General features: G+C 47.9%; 4 protein-coding genes across 5 annotated transcripts; 3 read left to right on the forward strand and 1 right to left on the reverse strand.

Annotated features, from left to right (window-relative positions):
* Window positions 1-235: 235 nt before the first annotated feature.
* cavin2b (caveolae associated protein 2b) lies at window positions 236-6,516 on the forward strand. 2 transcript variants are annotated; one of them, XM_085794411.1, is made up of 7 exons: window positions 238-550; window positions 979-1,119; window positions 1,252-1,353; window positions 3,208-3,477; window positions 3,584-3,736; window positions 5,360-5,521; window positions 5,597-6,511. In XM_085794411.1, the coding sequence occupies exons 1-7, from the start codon at window positions 293-295 to the stop codon at window positions 5,738-5,740; spliced, it is 1,230 nt and encodes a 409-aa protein (XP_085650537.1). In that variant the 5' UTR covers window positions 238-292; the 3' UTR covers window positions 5,741-6,511. The 2 variants fall into 2 exon arrangements, with proteins under 2 accessions (XP_085650530.1, XP_085650537.1); XM_085794404.1 differs by having other exon boundaries at window positions 236-550; window positions 5,360-6,516.
* Window positions 6,517-8,773: 2,257 nt separating this feature from the next.
* On the forward strand, window positions 8,774-12,200 carry ebpl (EBP like). Its single transcript, XM_085794480.1, has 4 exons — window positions 8,774-8,968; window positions 9,055-9,124; window positions 10,952-11,090; window positions 11,825-12,200. Exons 1-4 carry the CDS (start codon window positions 8,780-8,782, stop codon window positions 12,063-12,065), a joined length of 639 nt encoding a protein of 212 aa, XP_085650606.1. The 5' UTR covers window positions 8,774-8,779; the 3' UTR covers window positions 12,066-12,200.
* Window positions 12,201-16,060: 3,860 nt separating this feature from the next.
* Window positions 16,061-23,205, reverse strand: arl11 (ADP-ribosylation factor-like 11). Its single transcript, XM_085794504.1, has 5 exons — window positions 23,150-23,205; window positions 20,727-20,792; window positions 20,384-20,499; window positions 20,062-20,239; window positions 16,061-16,208 (listed from the first exon to the last, which is right to left on the reverse strand). Exons 1-5 carry the CDS (start codon window positions 23,177-23,179, stop codon window positions 16,080-16,082), a joined length of 519 nt encoding a protein of 172 aa, XP_085650630.1. The 5' UTR covers window positions 23,180-23,205; the 3' UTR covers window positions 16,061-16,079.
* A 573-nt stretch (window positions 23,206-23,778) lies between these two features.
* Window positions 23,779-26,743, forward strand: eef1b2 (eukaryotic translation elongation factor 1 beta 2). The gene is made up of 6 exons (XM_085794470.1): window positions 23,779-23,911; window positions 25,424-25,546; window positions 25,631-25,833; window positions 26,065-26,190; window positions 26,432-26,499; window positions 26,596-26,743. Exons 1-6 carry the CDS (start codon window positions 23,832-23,834, stop codon window positions 26,680-26,682), a joined length of 687 nt encoding a protein of 228 aa, XP_085650596.1. The 5' UTR covers window positions 23,779-23,831; the 3' UTR covers window positions 26,683-26,743.
* Window positions 26,744-26,932: the final 189 nt, after the last annotated feature.

A 26,932-nucleotide genomic window follows, 5' to 3' on the forward strand; every position in this document is an offset into this window, starting at 1 on the left:
TGTATGGATATATAACCTATAGATGCATCTGATCAATAACTCCACTGGTCCATGTTTCAGTTCTGTCGTCAACAACTCGTCTCCTTCAGGCTTTTATTCTGAAAAGCAGCAGCAGAGAGCGGAGGTGAAGGGGTTAAAGGTGTGGACGTTTCCACAGGAAAGTTTTCCCTGCAGCCGACCAATCAGAGCGTAGCACTCGGAGAGAGAGAGAGGGCGGGCGAGGTAGAGTCACAGAGCAGGAAAACTCTTTCACGGTTTTGGTTTTTGGAGTTTTTCTCTGGACAGAATCGTCATGGTGACCACCGAGACCCACCAGAGCCAGGACCTGCTGGTCCCGACCCAGAACCAGAACCAGAACCAGAACCTGGACCAGGACCAGGACCAGAACCAGAACCAGGACCAGGACCAGCTGGAGGACGGCCCCCCCTCCCCGTCCTCGCTGGCGGCGGCGCTGGGCTCGGGGCCGGTCAACGCCATCACCGTCCTCACGCTGCTGGACAAGCTGGTCAACATGCTGGACGCCGTCCAGGAGAACCAGCACAAGATGGAGGTGAGAGGGGGCGGGGCCAAACATCTGGACACCACTGACATGTTGACCTCGTGTCTCAGAACATCTGGACCAGAACGACGGCTGCTGGTCCTCAGACCTGGGGAGGGACAGGACAGATGTTTGACAGAAGCGATGAAGCTTCAAAGTCTCAATGATCAATCATCTATGTGTCTGACTGAGCAGAGAGAGTTTGATCTGTGGATGTTGATTGGCTGCTGGTTATTGACTGTCGGTTGATTGGCTGCTGGTTATTGACTGTGTGCTGATTGGCTGCTGGTTACTGACTATGTGTTGATTGGCTGCTGGTTATTGACTGTGTGCTGATTGGCTGCTGGTTATTGACTGTCTGCTGATTGGCTGCTGGTTATTGACTGTCTGCTGATTGGCTGCTGGTTGTTGACTGTCTGCTGATTGGCCGTTGTCTCCAGGTGCACCAGGTGGAGATGGAGGGTGTGGTCAGAGGGATCCAGGCCGACATGACCAAACTGTCCAAGAGCCACAGCCACACGTCCAACACCGTCAGCAAACTGCTGGACAAGAGCCGCAAGCTGTCCGTCACCATGAAGGAGGTCAGAGGTCACGCTGTCAGTCTGTCCTCACCTGTCTCACCTGTCTCTACCTGTCTCTACCTGTCTCACCTGTCTCTACCTGTCTTCACCTGTTTCACCTGTCTCTACCTGTCTCACCTGTCGTCTCTCCAGGTGCGTGATAAGATGGAGCGCCAGGGCGTCCAGGTGAGGAAGCTGGAGGCGAACCACGCCCACCTGATCAGCAGGAACAACTTCAGAGTCCTCATCTTCCAGGTATGACGTCATCGATAGACCCAATCTCCTTGTTGTTTACATTCAAACCAGCGCGTAATGTGAATGAGATCAATAGTTAATGAACAAGAGTTTAGCTATATCATATTTTTCACGCCATTTCATCGTTCAGACAAATCTGAAATGATTGAAGAAACATTACTATTTTGTGTTGCTATGTGTTGTATTTATTCAGTTTGGGGGAATCACAGTGTCTAGAAAGCATCAGTGGCTGCAGGTGACAGGGACAGCTAATGTAGCCGATGTCATATCTGGCCCTCTGCGTTGTGTTTCTCACGGCCTGCCCTAGGTGGGGTTCGATCCCACGACCTCCCGCACCGGAGGCGACGATGCTAACCTCTTCGCCAAGAGTTTGACAACCGCTTGGCAATTTGGTTAGCACGTCTTTTATGGGTGGAGTGAGTGCACATCCGTTACACTAACAGCAGCTAAGCTAACGGCGGTAGCTAAGCTAACAGCAGCTAAGCTAACGGTGGTAGCTAAGCTAACATCAGGACGTCAGCTGTTAAAACCCTCCCGTTGTGGGACACGACATGAAACTACTCCAGTTAGCTCAGTCATGTTGTAACTCAGATATCCACTGGAGGAAATATTTTTTCATGGAGCGTTTATTGAGTCACTGAGTTATTAAAGTTAAACAGGTAGCTACCCGTTAGCCCAGCTAATCTATGATAACCATGACTAATTAGAAAAACGTGCACACAGAAATAGTCATGTTTGTCCAGTCATTGGTTTTATAAACTTTACAAACATCAGATTAGTCTAAACGGTGATATAGTGACATGAAAAATGAGATAAATATAGCGAAACTCTCGTCCGTCACTATTGTTCTCATGCTGGTTTTCTACCCGGAATTAGTTGTAAACAACAAGGAGATTCGTCCTATACGCTCTCATCTGATTGGATCTGTTCTGTTATGACATCATCTGCATCAACTCTCTCTCTCTCTCTCTCTCTCTCTCTCTCTCTCTCTCTCTCTCTGACCGTATTTGGTCGTTGGATCCTTGAGGGAGTGAAGTGGAAACATTTTTGTGGAAAACCTGAGATCGGAGAGAGAGAGAGAGTGATCATGTGGTCCGGTTGTCGTGGTAACAGGCAGGGGAGTAGGACAACAGAGGGTTGTGTTGTCATGGGAACCGTTTGTTTTGTTGCTTCTGATGCTGAGGCCGCTGTAACGAAAGGTCAAAGGTCACAGGAGGTTGAAGTTAATGGAGTCTATCTCTGCAGTACCAGAGTGTGTGTGTGTGTGTGTGTGTGTGTGTGTGTGTGTGTGTGTGTGTGTGTGTGTGTGTGTGATATCTGCTGCCTGTATTTCTGTCTCCTCTCACCGACACTAAACATTCCCCCTCCCAGCATTCCCCAGCATTCCTCAGCGCTGAGTGTCCCAGTGCATTGTGGGTGAGTGGGCGTGGCCGTGGTTTAACCCCTTCAGCTCCATTCTCACTGAGGCTGCAACTTCCTCCGTCTTCCATCCCATAGTTTCCTCATGTTCACATTCCTCCGTTCCACTGACGCCACTTTTCCACAACACAGTTACAGCTTCCCTTCCATCCCAGCTGAGGACTTCCTCAATGTGGGCGGTGTCGCCATGGCTACGGCTGCTACTGACCACGGTTTGGTTTTCCACACAGAAGTCGTTTAACAGTTTAACAGGGATCAGAAACAAAGTCGAGTCGAGCTGAGCTGCACTAGTAGAAAAGGTCCATATTGTTGATGAAGGGTTTTCCTACTGTTCCTAACTCTAACCCTAACGTTCCCGTCAACGTTCCGTCTAAGAATCCACCACAAACATGTTTCACTGAACTGACGTTTCCTCACCGACGTTTTTCTCCTCAGGAGGAGAACGAGATTCCCTCCACCGTCTTCGTGAAGGATCCTCCTCCGTTCCCTCGGGATGAGATCATGGAAGAAGCCGAGGAGACGGCGCCGGGCGAGGGAGACGTCGTGCGGCCCCAGGAGGGTGGCGGCCTCCACACCATCGACCTGTCGTCCGACGAGGACGTGGGTCTGGAGGCGGAGCCGGAGGACGAGGAGCCGTGGCCACAAGACCTGGAGAACATGGAGAAGTCCAGAGCGGAGAAACTGAAGCGGTCGAGTCTGAAGAAGGTGAGGAAGCAGGAAGAATCCAACGGACGGTTGAGTCGGAGGAAGGAGAGTTAATGGTAACCGGTAACGGTAACCACGGTAACGGTAACCGTCTGGTTCTCCGCAGGTGGACAGCATCAAGAAGGCGTTCTCCAGGCAGAACATCGAGAAGAAGATGAACAAGATCGGAACAAAGATCGTTTCTGTGGAGCAACGAGAGAAGATCAAACAGAAAACCTCCAGCCTGAAGGTTTCACCTCTGACCTTCAGCATCCGCAAGGTATTGGGATCGATTGATTGATTGATTGATTGATTGTCTTGGGGTCTGTGTGTTACAGGACAATTCCGGGCAAATTCAACTCGGGGCTGTATGTTCCTAACATATTAGGTCTAAAAGAAGGAATCTGAAGATTTCCAGTTTAATGTCTCCTGTTTTGCGGTAGTTGTGTCTGTCCCTGCATCGCCACGACAGCGATGAATGGGAGCAGATTGAAGTTCTGCTGTTTAGGCTGTTTCCATCCCTCAAAGCCACAGACAGCGTCAGATGGCGACTCAAACATGCACCCAGAAGTTTATTTACTTCAAGCGAGTCCAGAGTTGATATTCCTGTGTTTATGACACAAACAGGAGCTTCCGACTGCACGTGAACACACCGAACGTCAACTTGAGTCTCGACTCCACCAGACACCAGAACATGTCGGCTTGCTTGAAGTAAATAAAATTCTGGGTGCATGTTTGAGTCGCCATCTGACGCTGTATGTGGCTTTGAGGGATGGAAACAGCCTGTGGAACTTCAATCCGCTCCCATTCATCGCTGCTGTGGCGACGCGGGGACAGACACAACTACCGCAAAACAGGAGACATTAAACTGAACATCTTCAGATTCCTTCTTTTAGACCTAAAATGTTAGGAAGATACAGCCTGAGTTGAATTTGCCCGGAATTGTCCTTTAAGTTCTCCTCTGGGTTCGTTCTGGTTCATCTGACGCCAGGAATACACTGGGAATGGCCGCGACGCGATACGTAAGCGGGGCGGAGCGGAGTTTTTTAACTGCTACACCAGGCACGGACGCAACGCGACACGGCTTCACTGTTTGTTGTTGCAGCTGTCAGCTTCACCTTGTCAAGCTGCAGTAAATGACTGCACTTTATGTATCTCAACACATTTTTACATCCTTCCTGTTAAAATGGATTGACAGTACCTTTTTCACAGGTAATCTGCTGACTATGTAGGGTTTGCAAGTGCAGACTATATTAAATGGTATCAATTAACTGTTTAACTACACGATCATGGATCCACAATGTAAAAAAAACAAAGCCCATAATGTTGCACTGCTACTGGCTTTACCTCTGGTACATGAGACATTTATTTTAATCACTTTTAAACGTAATATATTCGTTTTATACACAGTTCTCTGTAGTTTTCTACCTGTTGGAGGGCCGCGTAGTACGCGACGAGGAAATAAAATAGACTCTGCGCGAAAAAGAAGAGAAACGCCGCGCGACGGCCGCTGGAGTGCGCGTCGCTCACATGGCCGGTGGAGGAGCTCCCATTGACTGAATGGGCGCGAGCTGCTGCGGCTGTCGTGCGACATACGTTTCGCGTCGCGGCCGTTCCCAGTGTATTTCAGCCGTAAGTCTGTTCTGAGGTTCTCCAGATGTTTTCTACAGCAGAAGTTCCCAACCACCAACATTTCATTCAGCACCTTCAGGTTCTTCTGTTCCCCACGTTTCCCTAACACGTTCTAAGTCTATGATCTAACCCACTGACATACATAGTATATATGTCATTGGGTTAGAGATCCTGTACGTGCAGTATATATTATAAACTATACGTCTATAATCTAACCCTACAGACATATATACTATAGATCTATAATCTAACCGACCCTCTGTGCCTTCAGCCGCGCAGCAGCTCCGACTCGCAGCCTGTGGAGATTTCTCCTCAGACTGGCGAGTCGCTCATCACCGAGGCTGAAATCCAGGTTTCTCCGCTGGGCGACGCCGACCTGGAGGTTCCCTTCAATGAGGTCCACGCCCAGCTGGCGCCGGCCGAGCAGGAGGAGGTGGAGGAGGAGAAGCAGGAGGAGGTGGAGGAGGAGAAGCAGGAGGAGCAGAAGGAGGAGGAGGTGAAGAAGGAGGAGAAGGAGGCGTCGGTGGTGGTGGAGGCAGATCTGTCCGTGGTGTCGAAGGGAGTGAGTCAGGAATACGCTCTGTCGTCCACTCTGCCTCAGGAGGAGGAGCAGGGAGGCGCAGAGGAGGAGAAGCAGGAGAAGGAGGAGTAAACACTCGTCAATATTCAGTTGAACCTATTGATGAATCACCAACCAATCAGAGTTAAGATCAAGTCCATATTCTGCTAAATCCTCGTCTTTTACTTGTCCTTGTGTTGTAGCTTAGCTTCGCTTAGCTTAGCATCCGGACTGGGAGCAGAGGGTTCATCTGAATGTGGAACTGCTCCTTTAAAGTTAAGATGTGTTTTATTTCTCTTTCCTATCAAAGCTCCAGACTCAGACGTCTGAACAATAACAACTCCATCACTTTACCTTTCCAGGAAGCCATGGAGCAGCTTCCTGCTTCCTCTTTCCTGTTTCCTGTCTCTGTCCTGTGTTGACGTGAAGGTTTTTTATGACGTTGGAGAGTTTAAGGATTTAATTCTTCTGCTGATCTGAAAACCAGAGGAGAAACAAACACAGACACGAGGTTTACACAGGACAGGAAGCGTTCGGCTTTCAGCTTTCAGCTTTCAGCTTCCTTCTGTTTCCTCTTCTCTTCTGAAACAGCAGCTGACCAATAACATTAAAGAGGCCGTCGACCAATAACATTAAAGAGGCCGTCGACCAATAACATTACAGAGGCCGTCGACCAATAACATTACAGAGGCCGTCGACCAATAACATTACAGAGGCCGTCGACCAATAAGATTAAAGAGGCCGTCGACCAATAACATTACAGAGGCCGTCGACCAATAACATTACAGAGGCCGTCGACCAATAACATTAAAGAGGCCGTCGACCAATAACATTAAAGAGGCCATCGACCAATAACATTAAAGAGGCTGTCGACCAATAACATTAAACGTCGACCAATAACTTTAAAGAGGCTGTCGACCAATAACATTAAACGTCGACCAATAACATTACAACATCTGTCGACCAATAACATTAAAGAGGCCGTCGACCAATAACATTAAAGAGGCTGTCGACCAATAACATTAAACGTTGACCAATAACTTTAAAGAGGCTGTCGACCAATAACATTAAACGTCGACCAATAACATTACAACATCTGTCGACCAATAACATTAAAGAGGCCGTCGACCGCCCTGATGACGCTGTAGCGGGCTCTGACGATAACATGACGGTTACCATGGTGATAAACAGGTTCCTCATGGTTCCTCAGTGTTTCCCACAGCGTCTCAGCGTTCCAAGTTCCTCCAGAAGGTTCTTAAGGTCTCATGTTCCCACGACGTTCCCATGACGTTCCCATGGCGTTCTGCTGAGTCTGATTTGCTGTTTTAGTTTCAATATCTTTTATTTCTCTGATGAATGAATGAAACCAGCAGAAGTTCCAATCGCTGGTTTCATCTATGGATCAGTTCAGAAGCTGTTTTTATGTCTTTAACGATGTTGTTTCTTTAGTTGCTTATTAATAACACTGAAGTATTAATGTTTGTTTTCCTGTATTAAGACTAAAACTAAAACCACCGCGGTGCCAAAGAGCTTTCACCTGTCCAGGTGTGTGACACTCATGTATCAATAAACGCAGTTTCACCTGGTTCTGAGGGTCTGACTCATCATTTCATCATCGTCTCCGTTGTTGTTCACAACTCATTTAGTTTAGTTTCATTTTCTTTGAGCAGAATTTACTTTAAAGTTTTATAAATGATTATTTTTTAAATTTGTTTTGACTTTAAATTTCTGAGCTCGGCGGTTCACACGGACGCCATCTTGGCTCAGTCGCTCCAGCTTCACGTTCTTCATGGTTCATGTCACTACCCGATTTGCAACGCTACCCGATTTGTGACAAAACTGGTCTGTGCATGCGCAGACCGGCCGCCATCTTGGACAGCTGCCTACGGCAACTCCACTTGGACAAACTTCATTTGGGCACTGCTCGATTTGCGTACAATCGCAAGTCTGCTTAAAGTTCTGTACATTTAAAATACGGTACTGTGAAAATGATTTTTTTTTTAAATTAAAAAAAAAAACGCGGACGTCCGTCATAAGACAGCCGCGGCAGACTTGTTTATTCAGTGAGTGTTGTGGTTACGGTAGTTGTGATTGATGAGGCCGACGAGAAAAGTCCGCCTCTGTTCCTGTTTTCTGAGCATCAAGATCCATACCACCACAACGAACCCTCAATTTACATTACTAATAAAGTCTTTTTTTTTTTTTTTTTTAAATAAAAAGATAAACCGTCTCTGGCGACGCAGATAGGGCAGTGATCCTGAGTCAATTCAACTAAGTTTGTCCAAGTGGAGTTGCCGTACGTAGCTGTCACAAATTGGGTAGCGATGCAAATCGGGTAGTGACAGTTCATGTTCTGCTGCTACAACAGGAACTGGATCAGTCTGGTTTGTTGTGAACGACAAGAAAATAAAAGTTCTGACACTGAAACTTAAAACCACCAGTAACTTCAATCATGTACTTCTCTATTATAGTTACTTTACAGTTACATTATAGTTACATTACAGTAACATACTGCAGATAGTTGAAGTATATCTGAGTTACGGCTGCGTGTCTTCTGACTGAGACTCTGCTGATGACCTTTGACCTCCATAAGGCCGAGCCCAGCGATGGGATGTCGCTTCAGCAGCCAATCGGAGAGGACGGGGGCGGGGCTTTAAACTCAAGGACCAATGAGAGAGTGAGGGGGCGGGGCTTTAAACTCAAGGACCAATGAGAGAGCGAGGGGGCGGAGCTTGAGACTCCACAGACTCACAGAGCGGAGCAGCAGGAGAAACTGCTGCAGGACGACGTTCACCACTGCTCCTCCTCTTCTTCGCTCCTCTTCCTCTGGCTCCTCTTCTCCTTCTTCTTCTTCTTCATCATATCCTCCTCCTCCTCCTCTCCTCCTTCTCTTCTCTTCTCCTCCCCCGCTCCTACTCCTCTCCTCCTCCTTCTCCCCTCCTCTCCTCCTCCTCTTCTCCTCCTCCTACTCCTCTCCTCCTCCTCTTCTTCTCCTCCTCCTCCTCTCCTTCTCCTCCTCCTCCTCTCCTCCTCCTCCTTCTCCTCCTCCTCTTCTTCTCCTTCTCTCCTCCTCCTCCTTCTCCTCCTCTCCTCCTCCTCTTCTCCTCTTCCTCTCCTCCTCTCCTCCTCCTCATGGACTCCTCCTCCCCCCCTACGCCTCCTCCTCTCCTCCCTCTCGTCTCCGTGCTGTCCCTGGCAGCGTGTCTGGTCCAGCTGTTAGCAGCGGCGCTGCTAACTCTCCGGCTCGGTGGGCGGAGCTCCGTGATTGACAGGTGGATCCTGCTCTGGCTCTTCTATGACGTCATCGTGCACCTGACGCTGGTACGGCCAATCAGAGACGACCTGTTGTCTGTGTCATCGTGTCTCCATGGTGACGTGCTTGTTGTTGTTGTTGTTGTTGTCTTCAGGAGGGACCGTTTGTTTACATGTCGCTGGTCAGGACGGTGGAGACGTCAGAGGGGCCGATGGCGGCGCTCTGTGAGGACCACTTCCTGTTAGCTGTCTCACCTCTCACCTGTCTGTCTGTCTACCTGTCTGTCTGTCTCTACCTGTCTGTCTGTCTGTCTGTCTGTCTACCTGTCTGTCTCTACCTGTCTGTCTCTACCTGTCTGTCTGTCTGTCTGTCTACCTGTCTGTCTGTCTGTCTGTCTGTCTCACCTGTCTGTCTGTCTCTCTCTACCTGTCTGTCTCACCTGTCTGTCTCTCTACCTGTCTGTCTGTCTGTCTACCTGTCTCACCTCTCACCTGTCTATCTGTCTCTCTCTACCTGTCTGTCTCTACCTGTCTCTCTGTCCCACCTGTCTGTCTCTCTACCTGTCTCTCTGTCTACCTGTCTCACCTCTCACCTGTCTGTCTCACCTGTCTCTCTGTCTCACCTCTCACCTGTCTGTCTCTCTACCTGTCTCTACCTGTCTGTCTCTTTACCTGTCTCTACCTGTCTGTCTCTCTACCTGTCTCTACCTGTCTGTCTCTTCACCTGTCTCTACCTGTCTCTACCTGTCTGTCTCTCTACCTGTCTGTCTCTTTACCTGTCTCTACCTGTCTGTCTCTCTACCTGTCTGTCTGTCTACCTGTCTCACCTCTCACCTGTCTATCTGTCTCTCTCTACCTGTCTGTCTCTACCTGTCTCTCTGTCTCACCTGTCTGTCTCTCTACCTGTCTCTCTGTCTACCTGTCTCACCTGTCTGTCTCTACCTGTCTCACCTGTCTCTCTGTCTCACCTCTCACCTGTCTGTCTCTCTACCTGTCTCTACCTGTCTGTCTCTTTACCTGTCTCTACCTGTCTGTCTCTCTACCTGTCTCTACCTGTCTGTCTCTTTACCTGTCTCTACCTGTCTGTCTCTTTACCTGTCTCTACCTGTCTGTCTCTCTACCTGTCTCTACCTGTCTGTCTCTCTACCTGTCTCTACCTGTTTGTCTCTCTACCTGTCTCTACCTGTCTGTCTCTTTGCCTGTCTCTACCTGTCTGTCTCTCTACCTGTCTCTACCTGTCTGTCTCTCTACCTGTCTGTCTCTTTACCTGTCTCTACCTGTCTGTCTCTCTACCTGTCTCTACCTGTCTGTCTCTCTACCTGTCTCTACCTGTCTGTCTCTCTACCTGTCTCTACCTGTCTGTCTCTTTACCTGTCTCTACCTGTCTGTCTCTTTACCTGTCTCTACCTGTCTGTCTCTCTACCTGTCTGTCTCTTTACCTGTCTCTACCTGTCTGTCTCTTTACCTGTCTCTACCTGTCTGTCTCTCTACCTGTCTGTCTCTTTACCTGTCTCTACCTGTCTGTCTCTTTACCTGTCTCTACCTGTCTGTCTCTCTACCTGTCTCTACCTGTCTGTCTCTTTACCTGTCTCTACCTGTCTGTCTCTCTACCTGTCTGTCTCTTTACCTGTCTCTACCTGTCTGTCTCTACCTGTCTGTCTCTTTACCTGTCTGTCTCTCTACCTGTCTCTACCTGTCTGTCTCTCTACCTGTCTCTACCTGTCTGTCTCTTTACCTGTCTCTACCTGTCTGTCTCTCTACCTGTCTGTCTCTTTACCTGTCTCTACCTGTCTGTCTCTACCTGTCTGTCTCTACCTGTCTGTCTCTCTACCTGTCTCTACCTGTCTGTCTCTTTACCTGTCTCTACCTGTCTGTCTCTCTACCTGTCTCTACCTGTCTGTCTCTTTACCTGTCTGTCTCTCTACCTGTCTGTCTCTTTACCTGTCTCTACCTGTCTGTCTCTTTACCTGTCTCTACCTGTCTGTCTCTCTACCTGTCTCTACCTGTCTGTCTCTCTACCTGTCTCACCTGTCTCTCTCTCTACCTCTCTAGGGAAGGAGTACGGTAAAGCCGACAGTCGTTGGCTGGTTTCTGATCCGACCATCGTTTCCATAGAGATTCTGACCGTCGTCCTGGACTCGCTGCTCGGAGTACTGCTCATCCACGCAGTACTACACGACAAGTACTACAGGTACCACAAGTACTACTATAAGTACTACAGGTACTACTAGTACTACTACAGGTACTACATGAAGAACAGAGTCTCATCACTGGTTCCAGTAAAGAAAGTGAATGTGATTTCTACTAGTACTAGTACTACTACAGGTACTACTAGTACTATTACAGGTACTACATGAAGAACAGTGATCTACCAGGTCTGAAGTTCATCACGTCCTGGTTCCAGTAAAGACAGTGAATGTGGTTTCTGCATTGTGTACTACTACAGGTACTACTACAGGTACTACATGAAGAACAGAGTCTCATCACTGGTTCCTGGTTCCAGTAAAGAAAGTGAATGTGGTTTCTGCTGTGACTAAAACACCAGTTTCTGATACTACTAGCCTAATACTAGTACTACTAGTACTACTGCAGGTTTCTGATCCTTCAGAGTTTAGTTCAGTGAGATAATCTTCACATATGAACTCCTTTTCTAACGTATCTGAAACTTAATGCCACGTCCAGAAGTAAAAAGCTAACGTGAGGCTTTAACACCACGAAGCTTCCACTGGTTTCAGCTGCACAATGTTAAACACATTTCATCTAATTGTCTAATGGTTCTACTGTTATGTCCTACAACTAAACCTGAAGCTTCTGTTAAAGGGACAGTTCAACATTCACCAGTAGGGTATTTACTGACCTGTTTTATGTCCTACAACTAAACCTGAAACTCTCTGAAGCTTGTTGTGTGTGTGTGTGTGTGTCCAGACACTTCCTGCAGATCAGCCTGTGCGTGTGCGAGCTGTACGGCGGCTGGATGACGTTCTGTCCCGATTGGCTGGCGGGCAGTCCTCACCTGGACACGTCGTCATGGTTACACCTGTGGCTCTACCTGGTCTTCTTCAACGGGCTCTGGGTCCTGGTGCCGGCGCTGCTGCTGGTCCAGTCCTGGTGCGGCCTCCGGACGCTGCACGGTGACATCATCACCACGAAGAGCAAGACGGCGTAGAGACGGCCGATCGCTGTAGAGACGACCGGTCGCCGTAGAGACAACCGATCACCTGTTGCATCGATTATTGATCAGAAACTGAATGATGTCATCTTTACCAGTTTTTAATTTCATAATAAAACCACAAGGGAAAACGTGTCATCGGCTTTTTACTGTTGTTCTTTTAATTAGTGTGAGACATGAGTCCAGACCTAGACCAGGACCAGGACCTGGGTCTGGATGACCTGGTCTCAGACCCTGAACACTTTTATTTCTTCTATTCATCTTCAGATTATAAATACAGGTTTTACAGTAACTGGCCCCGCCCCCTCAGCTCTTCTTGATTAGAGCACTGGAAAAGAGAGTAACGACACGCATTGGTCCAATGGAAGCGCCTCCTGGTGGAGGAATATGGGTATTGCAAAAGCGCCCAAGAACTCTCTGCATTGTTGGTGAATGAGCAAGTGTGGTATTTTCAATAATTTAAGGACATTTATAGATCACCCACGTTAATAGCATCATCGTGGATCCTTTAAAGATAAACATTAACACATAGGCGAGTAAAAAAAAAAAAAAACAGTTTTCTACATTAATGTTTCAATTTACATTTTGTAATAAACAAATTATAAGTATAATTTGATATGACCAAGACACCTAAAAACAAAAATACGGCTGTTTTCATCAATTTCATCAAGCAAGTGGGCAACACACATACATTGGAGCAGGGGTCGCGTTAACCGGATATTTTCCGTCATTGACCGTTTTTTTAAAACGGTGACGGAAAAATTTTGAGGCCATCCGTCATTTTGACAGATTGCAATTCACAGCCATGGCCGTCTGGCCATGTGCATTTGTTTACAATGAAGCCGGCGGATAATCAATAAATGGAGTGGTGGATAACGATATAAAACATATACAATGTCTCAAAGTCACTATGGTGAGAATTAGATAAAAAAAAAAAAAAAACTCACAGCTGGCTGGTGCGCTCAGTAGAACGCTGTAGTACATACCCCAGGCCTGTGTGGAGCGTGTGTGGCGCTGTAGCGCTGCCACACATAAACACCAACAACAGAGAAGAAGACAGAAAGCTTCCCGCAGTATTCAAACTCCACACATTAGAAGTGGATTAAATGTTGACTGGGAGTCGTGTCAGTGCAAATATGACGGTCGATAATGATTTTAACGGGCGAGATTCAGCTGCAGTGTCCGAGGGGCCGACAGTAGTCAGCTGTTAAAGGACAATTCCGGGCGAATTCAACTCTGGGTGTATTTTCATTTCATTTTAGGTCTAAAAAAGAATGAATCTGAAGATTTTCAGTTTAATCGCTCCTGTTGTTTGCGGTAGTTGCATCTGTCCCCGCGTCCCCACGGCAGCAATGAATGGAGTGGATGTAATGTTCCGCTGTTTAGCTGTTTCCAGCCCTCAAAGCCGCAATTTTTTTCCACAGACAGCGTCAGATGGCTACTCAAACATGCACCGAGAAGTTTATTTACTTCAAAGCAAGCCGGCATGTTTGTAAAACTAGATCTAATTCAAAGTCCTCCCGGAGTCTCGCGCGAGCCCGAAGTTGCAGTGCTGGTGTATTCAGGCGCAGTCGGAGCTACCATTTGTGTCATAAACACAGGAATATCAACTCTTTACTTGCTTGAAGTGTACATTTTTTTTACACAGACAGCGTCAGGTGGCTCCTCAAAACATGCGCCGAGAAGTTTTTTTTTACTTGAACAGTAAAGAGTTGATATTCCTGTGTTTTATGACACAAACGGTAGCTTTTCCCACTGCATGTGAACACACCGCGCACGGCAACTGGGTCTCGCGCGAGACTCGGGAGACTTTGAATTAGATCTAGTTTTTCAACATGTCGTCTTGCTTGAAGTAAATAAACTTCTCGGTGCATGTTTGAGTAGCCATCTGACGCTGTCTGTGGAAAAAATTGCGGCTTTGAGGGCTGGAAACAGCCTAAACAGCGGAACTTACATCCACTCCCATTCATTGCTGCCGTGGGGACGCGGGGACAGATGCAACTACCGCAAAAACAGGAGCGATTAAACTGAAAATCTTCAGATTCATTCTTTTAGACCTAAAATGATATGAAAATACACCCCAGAGTTGAATTCGCCCGGAATTGTCCTTTAACTCATTGAGTGCCAACCACGTAATTTCTCGTTTTTCGTTCCCATGCGTTGAGTGCCAAAAACGAAATTTTTCGTTTTTTGCTTTTTTTTAAATTATGAAAATAGACACTTTAATACACATTATATGTAAATTTGGGGACTCTACGACGAGGAGAACTGAAATAGATGACGATCAAAGTCACATGACAGCTCATGATCTGGAAGTTTTTTATCATAACTCAGCTTCTGCAAACGGAGTTTCTGCATGCAGATGCAGCGCAGATGCAGCGCAGCTGGCTCTGCTCTCACCCGCGAGGCTGCAGCAGCTGGGAGCTGAACCAGGAAGCTCTCAGCCGACAGTCCCGCCCGGTCTTCTCTGGAGCAACACCGTGTCCTCCCCAAAGTCCTCCCGCGGTTAAAATCTGATGGTCTCTGGGTCAAAAGCAGACCGGCACCACCGACCCGTACCACAGAAGGACCGGCGTACCACCGGCCCGGGACCGGTGTTTCGCGAGCCGCTGTGGCGGCAGAGCCTCACGTTCCGCGGCGAGAGGCTGTGACACCGGCACGGTGCGTCTGTGTTATTGTTGTTTAGTGGCGCCCCCCCGCCCCCGATGGTGGTTTTGTGAATAGAACAACAATTGTTGTGTATATTTATCTTATACGAGCCCTTTGATCCAGAAATGCGAGTGTGAGAAGAGCGACAGGCACAAACAGCGCACCTTTCATAAAAGACGCTCTATCTCCTTTTCTAGAAAAAAAGGAGGGATTTTTGGTGTGAAACCCAGCCATGTTTAGCTTGACTTTTCTCAGGAACGGAGGCACGTAGAAACAAACTGGTTTGTGGCCATTTGAAGGGATAAAGTTAAACCTTTCAAATGAGCCACAGTATGTGTTGGTGGCAATAATATAGAATACACTATGGCTCTAAAATAAAAAGTCAAATATGGTCTAATTTGCCGGTACACTTGACTAAAACTTTGGAAAGGAGCGCGGCACTCAATGAGTTAAGTTACGTTTGCTGTAGCTACACAGCGGTGTGTCTCGGTAGGTAGAGCGGTGGGGGCAGGACATCACCGTTTCACACACTCGCCGCGCACAAACTCTCTAAAGGTAACGCTAAGCCTTCTTTTTAATGTATTCTGCCCGCCGTGGCATTTGTTTATAAAACACGTAAAGCTGAGTGGGTCTTGTCCTGTCTGAATTGTGTGCTGCATCTGGCTGTGTGGTCTATAGCTTCAGTTGTTTCAGTGATGCGCAATGGCTGCGTGCGTGCGTGCGTAAAAGAGAAATGAGAGGCAGAGAGAGAGAGAGAGAGAGCTAACGCCGTGCACTATGCGGTGCCTATGTGAAAACGTGCTCCTTTGGATGTTTTGGTTATAACCACATGGGTTAGCATGTTGATTGTTGACAGAAAACTGATGTCATCATCAGGTATTACGTTGTATTTAGATTGTTGACAGAAAGTGACCCCGCATTCACTGACTGACCCCACAGTTAGATGTGCTCTGACGCAGACTCTGCTCCGGAGCATTCTCTGTTCAATTTGTTTGGACTTGATATGAATTAAACATGAATTAATATTGAATGCTATTGAATATATGGCATTATTATAATTTAAAAAAATAAAATAAAGTGACCGGTAAAAATAGATTATGACGGAATTTTTATGACCCCGTCAGTCAAAATGACCGGCAACGAAAAAGTCTAGCGCAACCTCTGCATTGGAGTGAATGGGTTTTCTGGGTGCTTTTGCAATACCCATATCCTGCCACTCAGGGCGCAAAACCCTTACCACGGGAGTCAATGGTGGTGTCGTTACTCTCTTTTCCAGTGCTCTATTCTTGATGGTTTGGCTCCGCCCCCTCAGCTCTTCTTTGATGAGCTTGGCCCTGCCCCCTCTGCGCTAGCTCCGCCCCCTCAGCTCTTCTTGATGAGCTTGCTGACGGACAGGAAGGCCTGCTGGAGGCCGAGGCCCTTCAGAGCGCTGCAGGCCTGGATCTCCCACCGCCGCTCCGTGTGACTGGGAAGAGCCAGGTGGTTGGAGATCTGAGGGGGGGGGAGAGAGCTTTGTAAATCACAGTCATGCCAATAAAGCTTGTTGAATATGAATTGAGAGAGAGGAATAGACATTAGAAGATGAAACAGCTCCCTCTAGTGTCGGTCCAGGGCTGTGTCCTAAACTCCCTCCTCTCTATCTAGTGACCGGTTGTTGTAGTGGTGTCTGAATGTTTAGTGATTAAAACTAATGTTCACTATATAGTGACTGAATCTATCCCACAATTCACCGCGAAATGTAGTGAAACATCTGATGGTCACGAACCGGAGCAAGATATCCCATCATGCATTGCGGTCACGGATTGGCCGTTACACACTGGCCCAGAGCGACCGGTGTTCTACCAAATAAATGAAGTAGTGACGGTGTAGCTACCAAATAAATGAAGTAGTGACCGGTGTAGCTACCAAATAAATGCAAGTAGCGACCGGTGTAGCTACAAATAAATGCAAGTAGCGACTGGTGTAAGCTACCAAATAAATTGAAGTAGTGACCGGTGTAGCTACCAAATAAATGAAGTAGTGACCGGTGTAGCTACCAAATAAATGCAAGTAGCGACCGTGTGTAGCTACCAAATAAATGGAAGTAGTGACCGGTGTAGCTACCAAATAATTGAAGTAGTGACCGGTTGTAGCAACCAAATAAATGCAGTTAGTGACCGGTGTAGCTACCCAAATAAATGCAAGTAGCGACTGGTGTAGCTACCAAATAAATTGCAAGTAGCGGGTATGGTGTAGCTACCAAATAAATGCAGGTAGCGACCGGTTTGTAGCTTAGGCTTGGGCGGTATCCAAATTTTGATACCGTCAAACTTCTCCACTTTTTACCACGGTATACGATATTACTGTGACTAATTAAAAATGATGACGTTTTTTTTTTTACACGGCACGGTAGGTCCGGTCCCTTTTTTTTTTTTTCTTGTCAAGAGCAACTTTTTCCGATGTTGTTCCAGACATTTCTGGTTGGAGACGTATCAATGCTGTTTTCAACGATTAGCGGGACCCGTCCCACAGGCTCACCGGCGGTCTGTCTCACAGTGTCACGGAGCCGAGGACATGATAGTCCCCGCTGCAGTCCCTCACCACTCCACGCCGCGGACCCCCCACCCACCCACCTGCCGCAGCTCAGTCACTCACGCTCATCTACTGTGTTTATTGGTGATAAACGGCATAACGGTAAAAAACCCGACCGGCTTTTGAAACTAATCAAGTTCATAAACTGTGTGCAAAGCGATCTGGCTGTGTGTTGTGTGTGTGAGAAATTACTTTTATTTAAAATTTAATCCTTATCTCCTGTATAGTGCATTGCATTTTTTCAATGACGGTACTGAAACTGATACCGTTTGCTATTTTTAACACCTGCAGTTTACGGTATTACCGTAATACCGCCCAAGCCTAGTGTAGCTACCAAATAAATGCAAGTCAGTGTTTCCCCCAGAAAATTTGTTAGTTAAGGTGGTGTCTGTCTGTTGGCGGGGGGGGGGGGGGTGCGAGCGGATCGATCGATTCGTCGGGGCGGGGGCGTAATAAGTTTCGCTTTCACCACGCGATGCTGTTATGCTTGCGCGCTTCTCTGTAGTGAGTGTGTATGTGTGTGACAGGATCGATCGTCCGCCGGGGGGGGGGGGGGGGGGGGGGGGGGGGGGGGGGGGGGGGGGGGGGGGGGGGGGGGGGGGGGGGGGGGCCGGGGGTGGGGGGCGGTCGGACGGCGGCGGCGGCGAATATCGCTACATTTTTTTTTTTTTTTACGCCGTTTGTTTAGGCGGCAGCTCTTTGTTGTTAATGGCGGCCGCCTTAACAGGAAAGCGCTGCGGGAAACCTGCAAGTAGCGATCCGGTGTAGCTACCAAATAAATTGAAGTAGCGACCGGTGTAGCTTACCAAATAAATGAAGTAGCGACCGGTGTAGCTACCAAATAAATTAAGTAGCGACCGGTGTAGCTACCAAATAAATTAAGTAGCGACCGGTGTAGCTACCAAATAAATTAAGTAGTGACCGGTGTAGCTACCAAATAAATGCAGTAGTGACCGGTGTAGCTACCAAATAAGTGAAGTAGTGACCGGTGTAGCTACCAAATAAATGCCCTAGCGACCGGTGTAGCTACAAATAAATGAAGTAGTGACCGGTGTTAGCTACCAAAATAAATGCCCTAGCGACCGGTGTAGCTACCAAATTAAAATGAAGTAGCGACCGGTGTAGCTACCAAATTAAATGCAGTAGTGACCGGTGTGTAGCTACCAAATAAATGAAGTAGTGGACCGGTGTAGCTACCAAATAAATGCAAGTAGCGACCGGTGTAGCTACCAAATAAGTGAAGTAGCGACCGGTGTAGCTACCAAATAAATGAAGTAGTGACCGGTGTAGCTACCAAATAAATGCCCTAGCGACCGGTGTAGCTACCAAATAAATTAAGTAGCGACCGGTGTAGCTACCAAATAAATGCAGTAGTGACCGATGTAGCTACCAAATAAATGAAAGTAGTGACCGGTGTAGCTACCAAATAAATGAAGTAGTGACCGGTGTAGCTACCAAATAAATGCAGTAGTGCAGCAGCAGCCTCAATAAATGTGTCCAGCTGCCAGAGTTGTCGGTCGCGGCTTCCACAGACTCCCACAAACAAACGTCTGAGCAAATTTCTAACAAGCGTTTATAAACTGACCACAGTCTCTGGATAGCGAGGCTAATTTTCTGTTAGCCCGTCTATGAGGTTTTGCATTATACGTTAGCATTAACTCATTGAGTGCCGCGCTCCTTTCCAAAGTTTTAGTCAAGTGTACCGGCAAATTAGACCATTATTTGACTTTTTATTTTAGAGCCATAGTGTATTCTATATTATTGCCACCAACACATACTGTGGCTCATTTGAAAGGTTTAACTTTATCCTTCAAATGGCCACAAACCGTTTGTTTCTACGTGCCTCCGTTCCTGAGAAAAGTCAAGCTAAACATGGCTGGGTTTCACCAAAATCCCTCCTTTTTTTCTAGAAAAGGAGATAGAGCGTCTTTTATGAAAGGTGCGCTGTTTGTGCCTGTCGCTCTTCTCACACTCGCATTTCTGGATCAAAGGGTGCTCGTATAAGATAAATATACACAACAATTGTTGTTCTATTCACAAAACCACCATCGGGGGCGGGGGGGGCGCCACTAAACAACAATAACACAGACGCACCGCGCCGTGTCACAGCCTCTCGCCGCGGAACGTGAGGCTCTGCCGGCCACAGCGGCTCGCGAACACCGGTCCCGCCGGTGGTCGTGGTCCTTCTGTGGTACGGGTCGGTGGTGCCGGTCTGCTTTGACCCAGAGACCATCAGATTTTACCGCGGGAGGACTTTGGGTGAGGACACGGTGTTGCTCCAGATGAAGACCGGGCGGACTGTCGGCTTGAGAGCTTCCTGGTTCAGCTCCCAGCTGCTGCAGCCTCGCGGGTGAGAGCAGAGCAGCTGCGGCGCAGCTGCGCTGCATCTGCATGCAGAACTCCGTTTGCAGAAGCTGAGTTATGATAAAAACTTCCAGATCATGAGCTGTCATGTGACTTTGATCGTCATCTATTTCAGTTCTCCTCGTCGTAGAGTCCCCAAATTTACATATAATGTGTATTAAAGTGTCTATTTTCATAATTTAAAAAAAAAGCAAAAAACGAAAAATTTCGTTTTTGGCACTCAACGCATGGGAACGAAAAACGAGAAATTACGTGGTTGGCACTCAATGAGTTAAGCTAGCGGACTTTATGCTTAGTTGTGAGTGGCTGTGTGTGTTTTGAACGTTGTTTCAAACTATGTGGGTTTTGAACGTTGTTTCAAACTATGTGGGTTTGATTGAACATCTTTGATGCTTAAATATAAATATACCTCTCTAATGGTCATACTCTGGGCCAGGTCCTTCTTGTTGGCCAGGACCATCAGAGGAACTCCTTCCAGCCTCTCGTCACTCAGGACTTTGTTCAGAGCTTTTTGAGCCTCAGGAAGTCGAGCGGCGTCGCTGCTGTCGACCACGAAGACCAGCGCCTGGCAACCGTCCAGGTAGTGTCTACACACACACACACACACAGTCACGTGTCTGAACACACACAACCAGGTGTTGGTCCTCCCTTTGTTTTTTTGTTTGTTTTGTCTGTTTTTCTGTGTGTGTGTCTGTTTGTGTTTGTGTTGTTTTGTGTGTCTGTGTGTGTACCTCCAGTTGTGTCTCATACTCTTCTGTCCTCCCACGTCCCAGACCGTCAGAGACGTTTTCTTGTCCAGGTCCAGAGTCCCGACGTTGAAGCCGACGGTCGGAGACGTCTCCATCACCTGGAGGAGGACAGGTGGTCAACACAACTACACAACTACACAACTACACACAACAACACAACACACAATACAACACACAACAACTAAACAACAACACAACAACTACACAACACAGAGAAGCCGACGGTCGGAGACGTTGAAGCCGACGGTCGGAGACGTCTCCATCACCTGGAGGAGGACAGGTGGTCAACACAACACAACACAACAACTACAACCCATAGCGGTACCTGTCCGGTCAGCAGTCTGGCCAGCAGCGTGGACTTCCCAGCCGAGTCCAGACCCATCAGGATCACCTGGACAACGGGTCAACAAACAGGTAGAAGGGTTCGTTAGTTAGTTAGTTAGTTAGTTAATGAGTTAGTTAATTAAGCAGCTGGTTTAAAGGGCAATTCCAGGCAAATTCACCTCGGGGCTGTATGTTCCTAACATTTTAGGTCTAAAAGAAGGAATCTGAAGATGTTCAGTTTAAAGGTTCATGAGGCAAGAAATGCACATGCGTTTTAAGTTTTTTACTGCTGATGGGCGATGAAGCGCTAAAAACCAAAAAGAATGAGCCCACCCGCGTATCTCTCCGTTGCCTTGAACAGGCTGTGTGCTGCATAATGCGCTGCAATTCTGGGTCCGAATTTCCCGCGCTGTCCGCGGATGTGACGTCAAATGACGCTGCATGCGCGTCCTCGACAGCTTCGGCTTTCCTCCGCTTGCGCCCAGCGGTCGGCGGATGTCTTGCAGCCTGAACAGTCATGTGAGCAGCGAGTAGAGAAATAACGTCACTTTCTTACATTTTAATATTTTTTCATGCGAGAAAGTGACAGTTTAGATTCCCAATCTGTTGTCAGTTTATCCAAATAACGTCTGTAAGTACTAGATTTGCTCCGACATTTTTCGGAGGAGTGCAGAGCCACACACACGCAGCAGCAGCAGCGGCTCGTCACAGAGGCTGCAGCCGGGGAGCTGAGCTCATCAGCCGGGCAACAGCTGTCCTCCTCCCAGGGAAGAAAACGAGCCGAGTAACTTCCCCACAGGTTTTTAGAGGTTTTCTGCCGGCTGGTTTAATTGTTTTGAGGAGATAAATGCTGGATGAAATCTAACAGTGGCACTGTGGCAGTCGGATATTAGTTCATGAATGAAAAGTGAAGCTTCAGGTGTGTGTGAGCAGCGCAGCCTTGGGGTTCTGTACGTACAAAAATCACCATATTTAGGCTACTTCAATAAATAAATAGTTTTATAATGAGCCGATTGATTCATCCGTGGTCAGTTTATGCAAACAACGCCTGTAAGGAAATTCTCCGACGTGTTCGGAGGAGTGCAGAGCTAGAGCAGCTGAGCGGCACCAGCGGCTCACAGAGGCGGCGGCGGCGGCCGGTGCTGACCTGATGCCTGCGGTCAACCTCCGGGTGGCGCGGTAAATTGAGCACTGTACAATGAGCGCGGCATGGCGCATTTACTGTTTATTAACAGCCAGGCGGTGTGTGTGTGTCTGTGTGTGTCTGTGTCTGTGTGTGTCTCTGTGTGTCTGTGTGTGTCTCTGTGTGTGTCTGCTCTGTGTCGTGAGAGAGACAGCAGGGAGAGGGGCTGACTGGCAGAGATGAGAGATAGGCTAGTGAAAAATGTTCTTTTTTTCTGTGAGAGACTGCTGCGGCGGACACAAACCAAACTGTGGCGGCTGATTAATGGAAAACACTGGTATAGTAACGTTACGCCGTTTCCAATTCAGCCACAGTGTCTAGCATCAGCTGCACTGCTGTGGAGAGTTGATGCGCGCTCCCGCACCAGCTTGGCTGATGGCTGCAGTAACCCTGACGGCCGCTACGGCCGTTGTATCGCTAGTGAGTTTTATTCCTCGATCTTGCCTCAAGCACCTTTAATGTCTCCTGTTTTGCGGTAGTTGTGTCTGTCCCTGCATCGCCACGGCAGCGATGAATGGGAGCGGATTGAAGTTCTGCTGCTTAGGCTGTTTCCATCCCTCAAAGCCACAGACAGCGTCAGATGGCGACTCAAACATGCACCCAGAAGTTTATTTACTTCAAGCAAGCCGACATGTTTGTAAAACTAGATCTAATTCAAAGTCTCAAAGCACGAGACCCAAGTTGACGCTCGGTGTGTTCAGGTGCAGTCGGAAGCTCCCGTTTGTGTCATAAACACAGGAATATCAACTCTGGACTCGCTTGAAGTAAATAAACTTCTGGACGCATGTTTGAGTCGCCATCTGACGCTGTCTGTGGCTTTGAGGGATGGAAACAGCCTAAGCAGCAGAACTTCAATCCGCTCCCATTCATCGCTGCCGTGGCAACGCGGGGACAGACACAACTACCGCAAAACAGGAGACATTAAACTGGAAATCTTCAGATTCCTTCTTTTAGACCTAAAATGATAGGAACATACAGCCCCGAGTTGAATTTGCCCGGAATTGTCTTTTAATGTTAGTTCATTAGTTGTTTGAATAGTTGTTTGAAAAGATGCTGGAAACACAGAAGTCTAGAAACCGTCACCATGGAGCTGTAGGAGAGACAGGTAAGTTACAACCGTCACCATGGAGCTGTAGGAGAGACAGGTGAGTTACCTAGAAACCGTCACCATGGAGCTGTAGGAGGGACAGGTGAGTTACCCAGAAACCGTCACCATGGAGCTGTAGAGACAGGTGAGTTACCTGAGGAGAGGTGGAGGACGTCTGACCCATCGCTCCTCTTCTTCCTCTTCCTCTCAGTCTCTATGAACACAAAGCCGTGGATTTAAAACGTTGAACTCCTCTCTCTCTCTGTGTCTCTCTCTCTGTGTCTCTGACTGAAACTCACCTGTCCTCCCTCAGGTGTGTGCAGGTTCGTTCATGCCGCTGGCCAATCAGAGGGCAGCGGCCAATCAGAGCAGGTCACGTGACAGTGCGACAGGTCTGACTGCATTTTACCTGAAGCTGTTTTCACCTTACCTTCATCTAAACACTGAGACTCTGTGGAGGATTTACATACATTTACATTTACAGCAGCAGGACACTGGTGTGTGTGTGTGTGTGTGTGTGTGTGTGTGTGTGTGTGTGTGTGTGTGTGTGTGCGTGCGCACAGCTGCTGCAAATGTGCATCAATACCTGGTAGCCTACCTGTCCAATAAAAACATTATATCAGGTATTATATAATATAATATAACCTCTATATCTTTCTATGTGCTGCGTTTACATGTAATGTGTCTGTGCTCCGGCGCCGCGGGGAGCAGGAGGAGGAGTGTCCGGTGAGGAGGAGTCTGTCTCCGGCTATAAAACAGCTCCTCCTCCTCCTTCTCCTCCTTCTTCTTCCTCCTCCTCCGGCGGCTCCTTCGCGCTCCTCCGGTTCTCCTCCGCCATGGGCTTCGGTGACCTCCGCTCCTCCTCCGGCCTCCGCGTCCTCAACGACTTCCTGTCGGAGCGCAGCTACATCGAAGGGTCGGTACCGACAGTAGAGCCCGGTAGAAGGCAATAGAAGCCGGTAGAAACCGGTAGAAACGGCAGGAAACTGGGCTCCGCTCTGCGCTGCCGCCGCCGCCATGTTGGCTCTGTGTTAATCCAACGTGGCTAACGGGCAGCTAACGGCTAGCTAGCTGCTCGCTGATTGGCTGTAAGTTAATGTTGAAATAAAAGGGTCGCGAGGCCGTGAAGGGCCCGTGACCCGGTTCGAGTCCCGGTTCTGTTCATGACGAGTTGATGCGAGTTAAAGGCCACGTGCTGCCGTTAACGTGGAGTCACGTGGTGCTAACGGGCTAGCTCATGCTAATGCTACGTGTCCTCACAATGGAGAGAAGAGCACTCTATTGATCAGTTCTGTTTTATTAACTATTGATCAATGATCAGCAGCAGCACAGAGTGAAGTTAATACTGATAATGAACCAATCAGATCCATTGATTAACAATGAAACAACGTTAAAGATGAATTTGTTTCATGAATAGGTTGAAAAACTCGAGACTTTTCTTAGTCATTTGCTTTTTGTGGAGGTTAACATTATATTTATTTAACTTTGTCTTTATTTAAATAAAAACTGTGTCACAGTTCAGAGGGAACACGTCACCGTTGGTTTCACAGACTCAGTGTTTTAAATGAAACTGTTGGCCAAGATAACCTGGCCAGAGTGTAAAAATGTGTGGCTTTGTGTGTGTTTGTATGTGTCTGGTGAAACAAATGGTAATGTGAAAAAGAATGTCCCTAGAGGGACAATAAAGGTTAAGTTTTAGATAAATGTAAATTAAAGGGATAGTAGCTTCTTTTTTAAGTGGGGTTGTATGATCTACAAATAGCCCCTAAGTACTTTAATTGCAGTAGAAGACTCTGCGCTCCTCCCGTTAGCAACGCCAGCCCATAGCCCTGCCCAGAGATTTACAACATACATTGTTGTGAACAGACCCAAAGAAACGGCCTATTTTCGTGGCCTAAAAGAGGTTTTACCAGAAAAATAATACACAGTTCCATTGTTCGCTATAATATAATTTTTTCCAGCCCTTCAAAGTGCAGGAAAAATGCAGTTTTTATTTGGACCTAACCAACTCACGTATCCCTCCGCCCAGGGTTAGCGCCTGCCTGCCAGCAGTTGGTTAGGTCCAAATAAAAACTGTGTTTTTTCCCTGAACTTTGAAGGGCTGGAAAAAATTATTTATAGCGAACAATGGAACTGTGTGTTTGTTTTTTTTTGTTGTTTTTTTCAGGTAAAACCTCTTTTAGGCCGTTTCTTTGGGTCTGTTCACAACACTGTATGTTGTAAATCTCTGGGCAGGGCTATGGGCTGGCGTTGCTAACGGGAGGAGTGCAGAGAGTCTTCTACTGCAATTAAAGTACTTGGGGGCTATTTGTAGATCACACAACCCCACTTAAAAAAAAAATGCTACTATCCCTTTAAATACTTGTTCCTAGTTACAGTAATGGAGTAAAAACTGTGTCATGTGACCGTGTGATGTCATCGTCCTCAGGTTCGTCCCCTCTCAGGCCGATGTCGCCGTCTTCGATGCCATCTCGTCTGCGCCGGCGGCCGAGCTGAGCCACGCGCTGCGCTGGTACAACCACATCAAGTCCTACCAGGCGCAGAAGAACAGGTAGGTGTGTGATGTCATACAGGTGTGTGTGTGTGGTGTCATACAGGTGTGTGTGTCTGTGATGTCATCGCTGTCTCCTCTCAGCCTTCCAGGTGTGAAGAAACCTCTGGGCCAGTACGGTCCGGCCGGCGTCGCCGACACCACCTCTAACTCCGCCCCCGCCGCCGTCGCCAAGGACGACGATGACGACGACATCGACCTGTTCGGCTCAGACGAAGAGGAAGACGCCGAGGCGGAGCGGCTGAAGGAGCAGCGTCTGGCCGAGTACGCCGCCAAGAAAGCCAAGAGTAAGTTGCCACCGATCGACCAATCGCAGCACGGCTCGTTCAGGCCGGTAGCTGTCGTCCTCTCTGATTGGCTGCCGCCACCTCTCTGTGATGATCAACCAATCACCATCTTTCGGCTGACTACCTGATGGACGCCTTTAACTAACTGATGAGAGTCTTCCCCGCCGAGTGCTGGCGTTCAGTGGTTTCCATGGTAACTAACCCCCCCCCTCTCCTCCTCCTCCTCCTCAGAGCCCGCCCTCATCGCCAAGTCGTCGATCCTATTGGACGTGAAGCCGTGGGACGACGAGACGGACATGTCGAAGCTGGAGGAGTGTGTTCGCAGTATCCAGATGGACGGGCTGATCTGGGGACAGTGTAAGTTACTATGGTTACAGTTACTTTAGTTACTTCTGTACTCAAGTACAACCACAGGATTCGACTGGAGGATTGATGATGATCTAACTCACCATCTTTCGGCTGAAACGTGATGACACTTTCTGATCTGAAACCTCTGAAGCATTGATCGATCTGAACTATCGATCAATAACCGATATCTAAATGATATAATGATATCTATCTATACATCTATTGACTGGTTGAATGTGTCTCTCTGCAGCCAAACTGGTTCCCGTCGGTTACGGCATCAAGAAGCTGCAGATCGGCTGCGTGGTCGAAGACGACAAGGTGACGACGGTTTCCTGCGGTACAGGTGTGTGTGTGTCGCTGCTCGCTGTCTAACGCGTGTCTTTGTGTGTGTGTGTGTGTGTGTTACCCCTCCAGGTGGGAACAGACATCCTGGAGGAACAGATCACGGCCTTCGAGGACTTCGTCCAGTCGATGGACGTCGCCGCGTTCAACAAGATCTGAAAACACAAAAACACAGAATCATGTTGTGAATAAAAAAAACAAAAAGCACTTGAACAAAAAACTGATTTGTTTTTCTTCTCACCTCATCGTGTTTCCATGAAGACAAACTGTTGAAGGTTGTGATGTTTTGTGATTTACGTTTCATTTAACTGTCAGATGTCTACAGTAAGAGTTGGTTGCTAGGCAACAGTGGAGGTAGTTGAAGCTGTGTGTTGTGAGGAGTTGAGCAGGTCTGAGATCAGCTGTTGGC

This window comes from Trachurus japonicus, chromosome 2 (genome assembly GCF_045865225.1).
Source record: "Trachurus japonicus isolate A0001 chromosome 2, Traja_1.0".
NCBI classification, from domain to species: Eukaryota; Metazoa; Chordata; class Actinopteri; order Carangiformes; family Carangidae; genus Trachurus; species Trachurus japonicus.

Excerpts from the sequence above, each read along its gene's own strand:
- cavin2b (XM_085794404.1), top strand. The coding sequence starts at position 293 with ATGGTGACCACCGAGACCCACCAGAGCCAGGACCTGCTGGTCCCGACC. Across the intron at positions 551-978 it reads AGAACCAGCACAAGATGGAG|GTGCACCAGGTGGAGATGGA; the intron begins GTGAGAGGGGGC and ends CGTTGTCTCCAG. Across the intron at positions 3,737-5,359 it reads TGACCTTCAGCATCCGCAAG|CCGCGCAGCAGCTCCGACTC; the intron begins GTATTGGGATCG and ends CTGTGCCTTCAG.
- arl11 (XM_085794504.1), bottom strand. The coding sequence starts at position 23,179 with ATGGGTCAGACGTCCTCCACCTCTCCTCAG. Across the intron at positions 20,500-20,726 it reads CCAGACTGCTGACCGGACAG|GTGATGGAGACGTCTCCGAC; the intron begins GTACCGCTATGG and ends GTCCTCCTCCAG. Across the intron at positions 16,209-20,061 it reads AGAGTATGACCATTAGAGAG|ATCTCCAACCACCTGGCTCT; the intron begins GTATATTTATAT and ends CCCCCCCCTCAG.
- eef1b2 (XM_085794470.1), top strand. The coding sequence starts at position 23,832 with ATGGGCTTCGGTGACCTCCGCTCCTCCTCCGGCCTCCGCGTCCTCAAC. Across the intron at positions 26,191-26,431 it reads CGGGCTGATCTGGGGACAGT|CCAAACTGGTTCCCGTCGGT; the intron begins GTAAGTTACTAT and ends GTCTCTCTGCAG. Across the intron at positions 26,500-26,595 it reads GCGTGGTCGAAGACGACAAG|GTGGGAACAGACATCCTGGA; the intron begins GTGACGACGGTT and ends TTACCCCTCCAG.
- ebpl (XM_085794480.1), top strand. The coding sequence starts at position 8,780 with ATGGACTCCTCCTCCCCCCCTACGCCTCCTCCTCTCCTCCCTCTCGTC. Across the intron at positions 8,969-9,054 it reads TCATCGTGCACCTGACGCTG|GAGGGACCGTTTGTTTACAT; the intron begins GTACGGCCAATC and ends TGTTGTCTTCAG. Across the intron at positions 9,125-10,951 it reads GGGGCCGATGGCGGCGCTCT|GGAAGGAGTACGGTAAAGCC; the intron begins GTGAGGACCACT and ends CTACCTCTCTAG.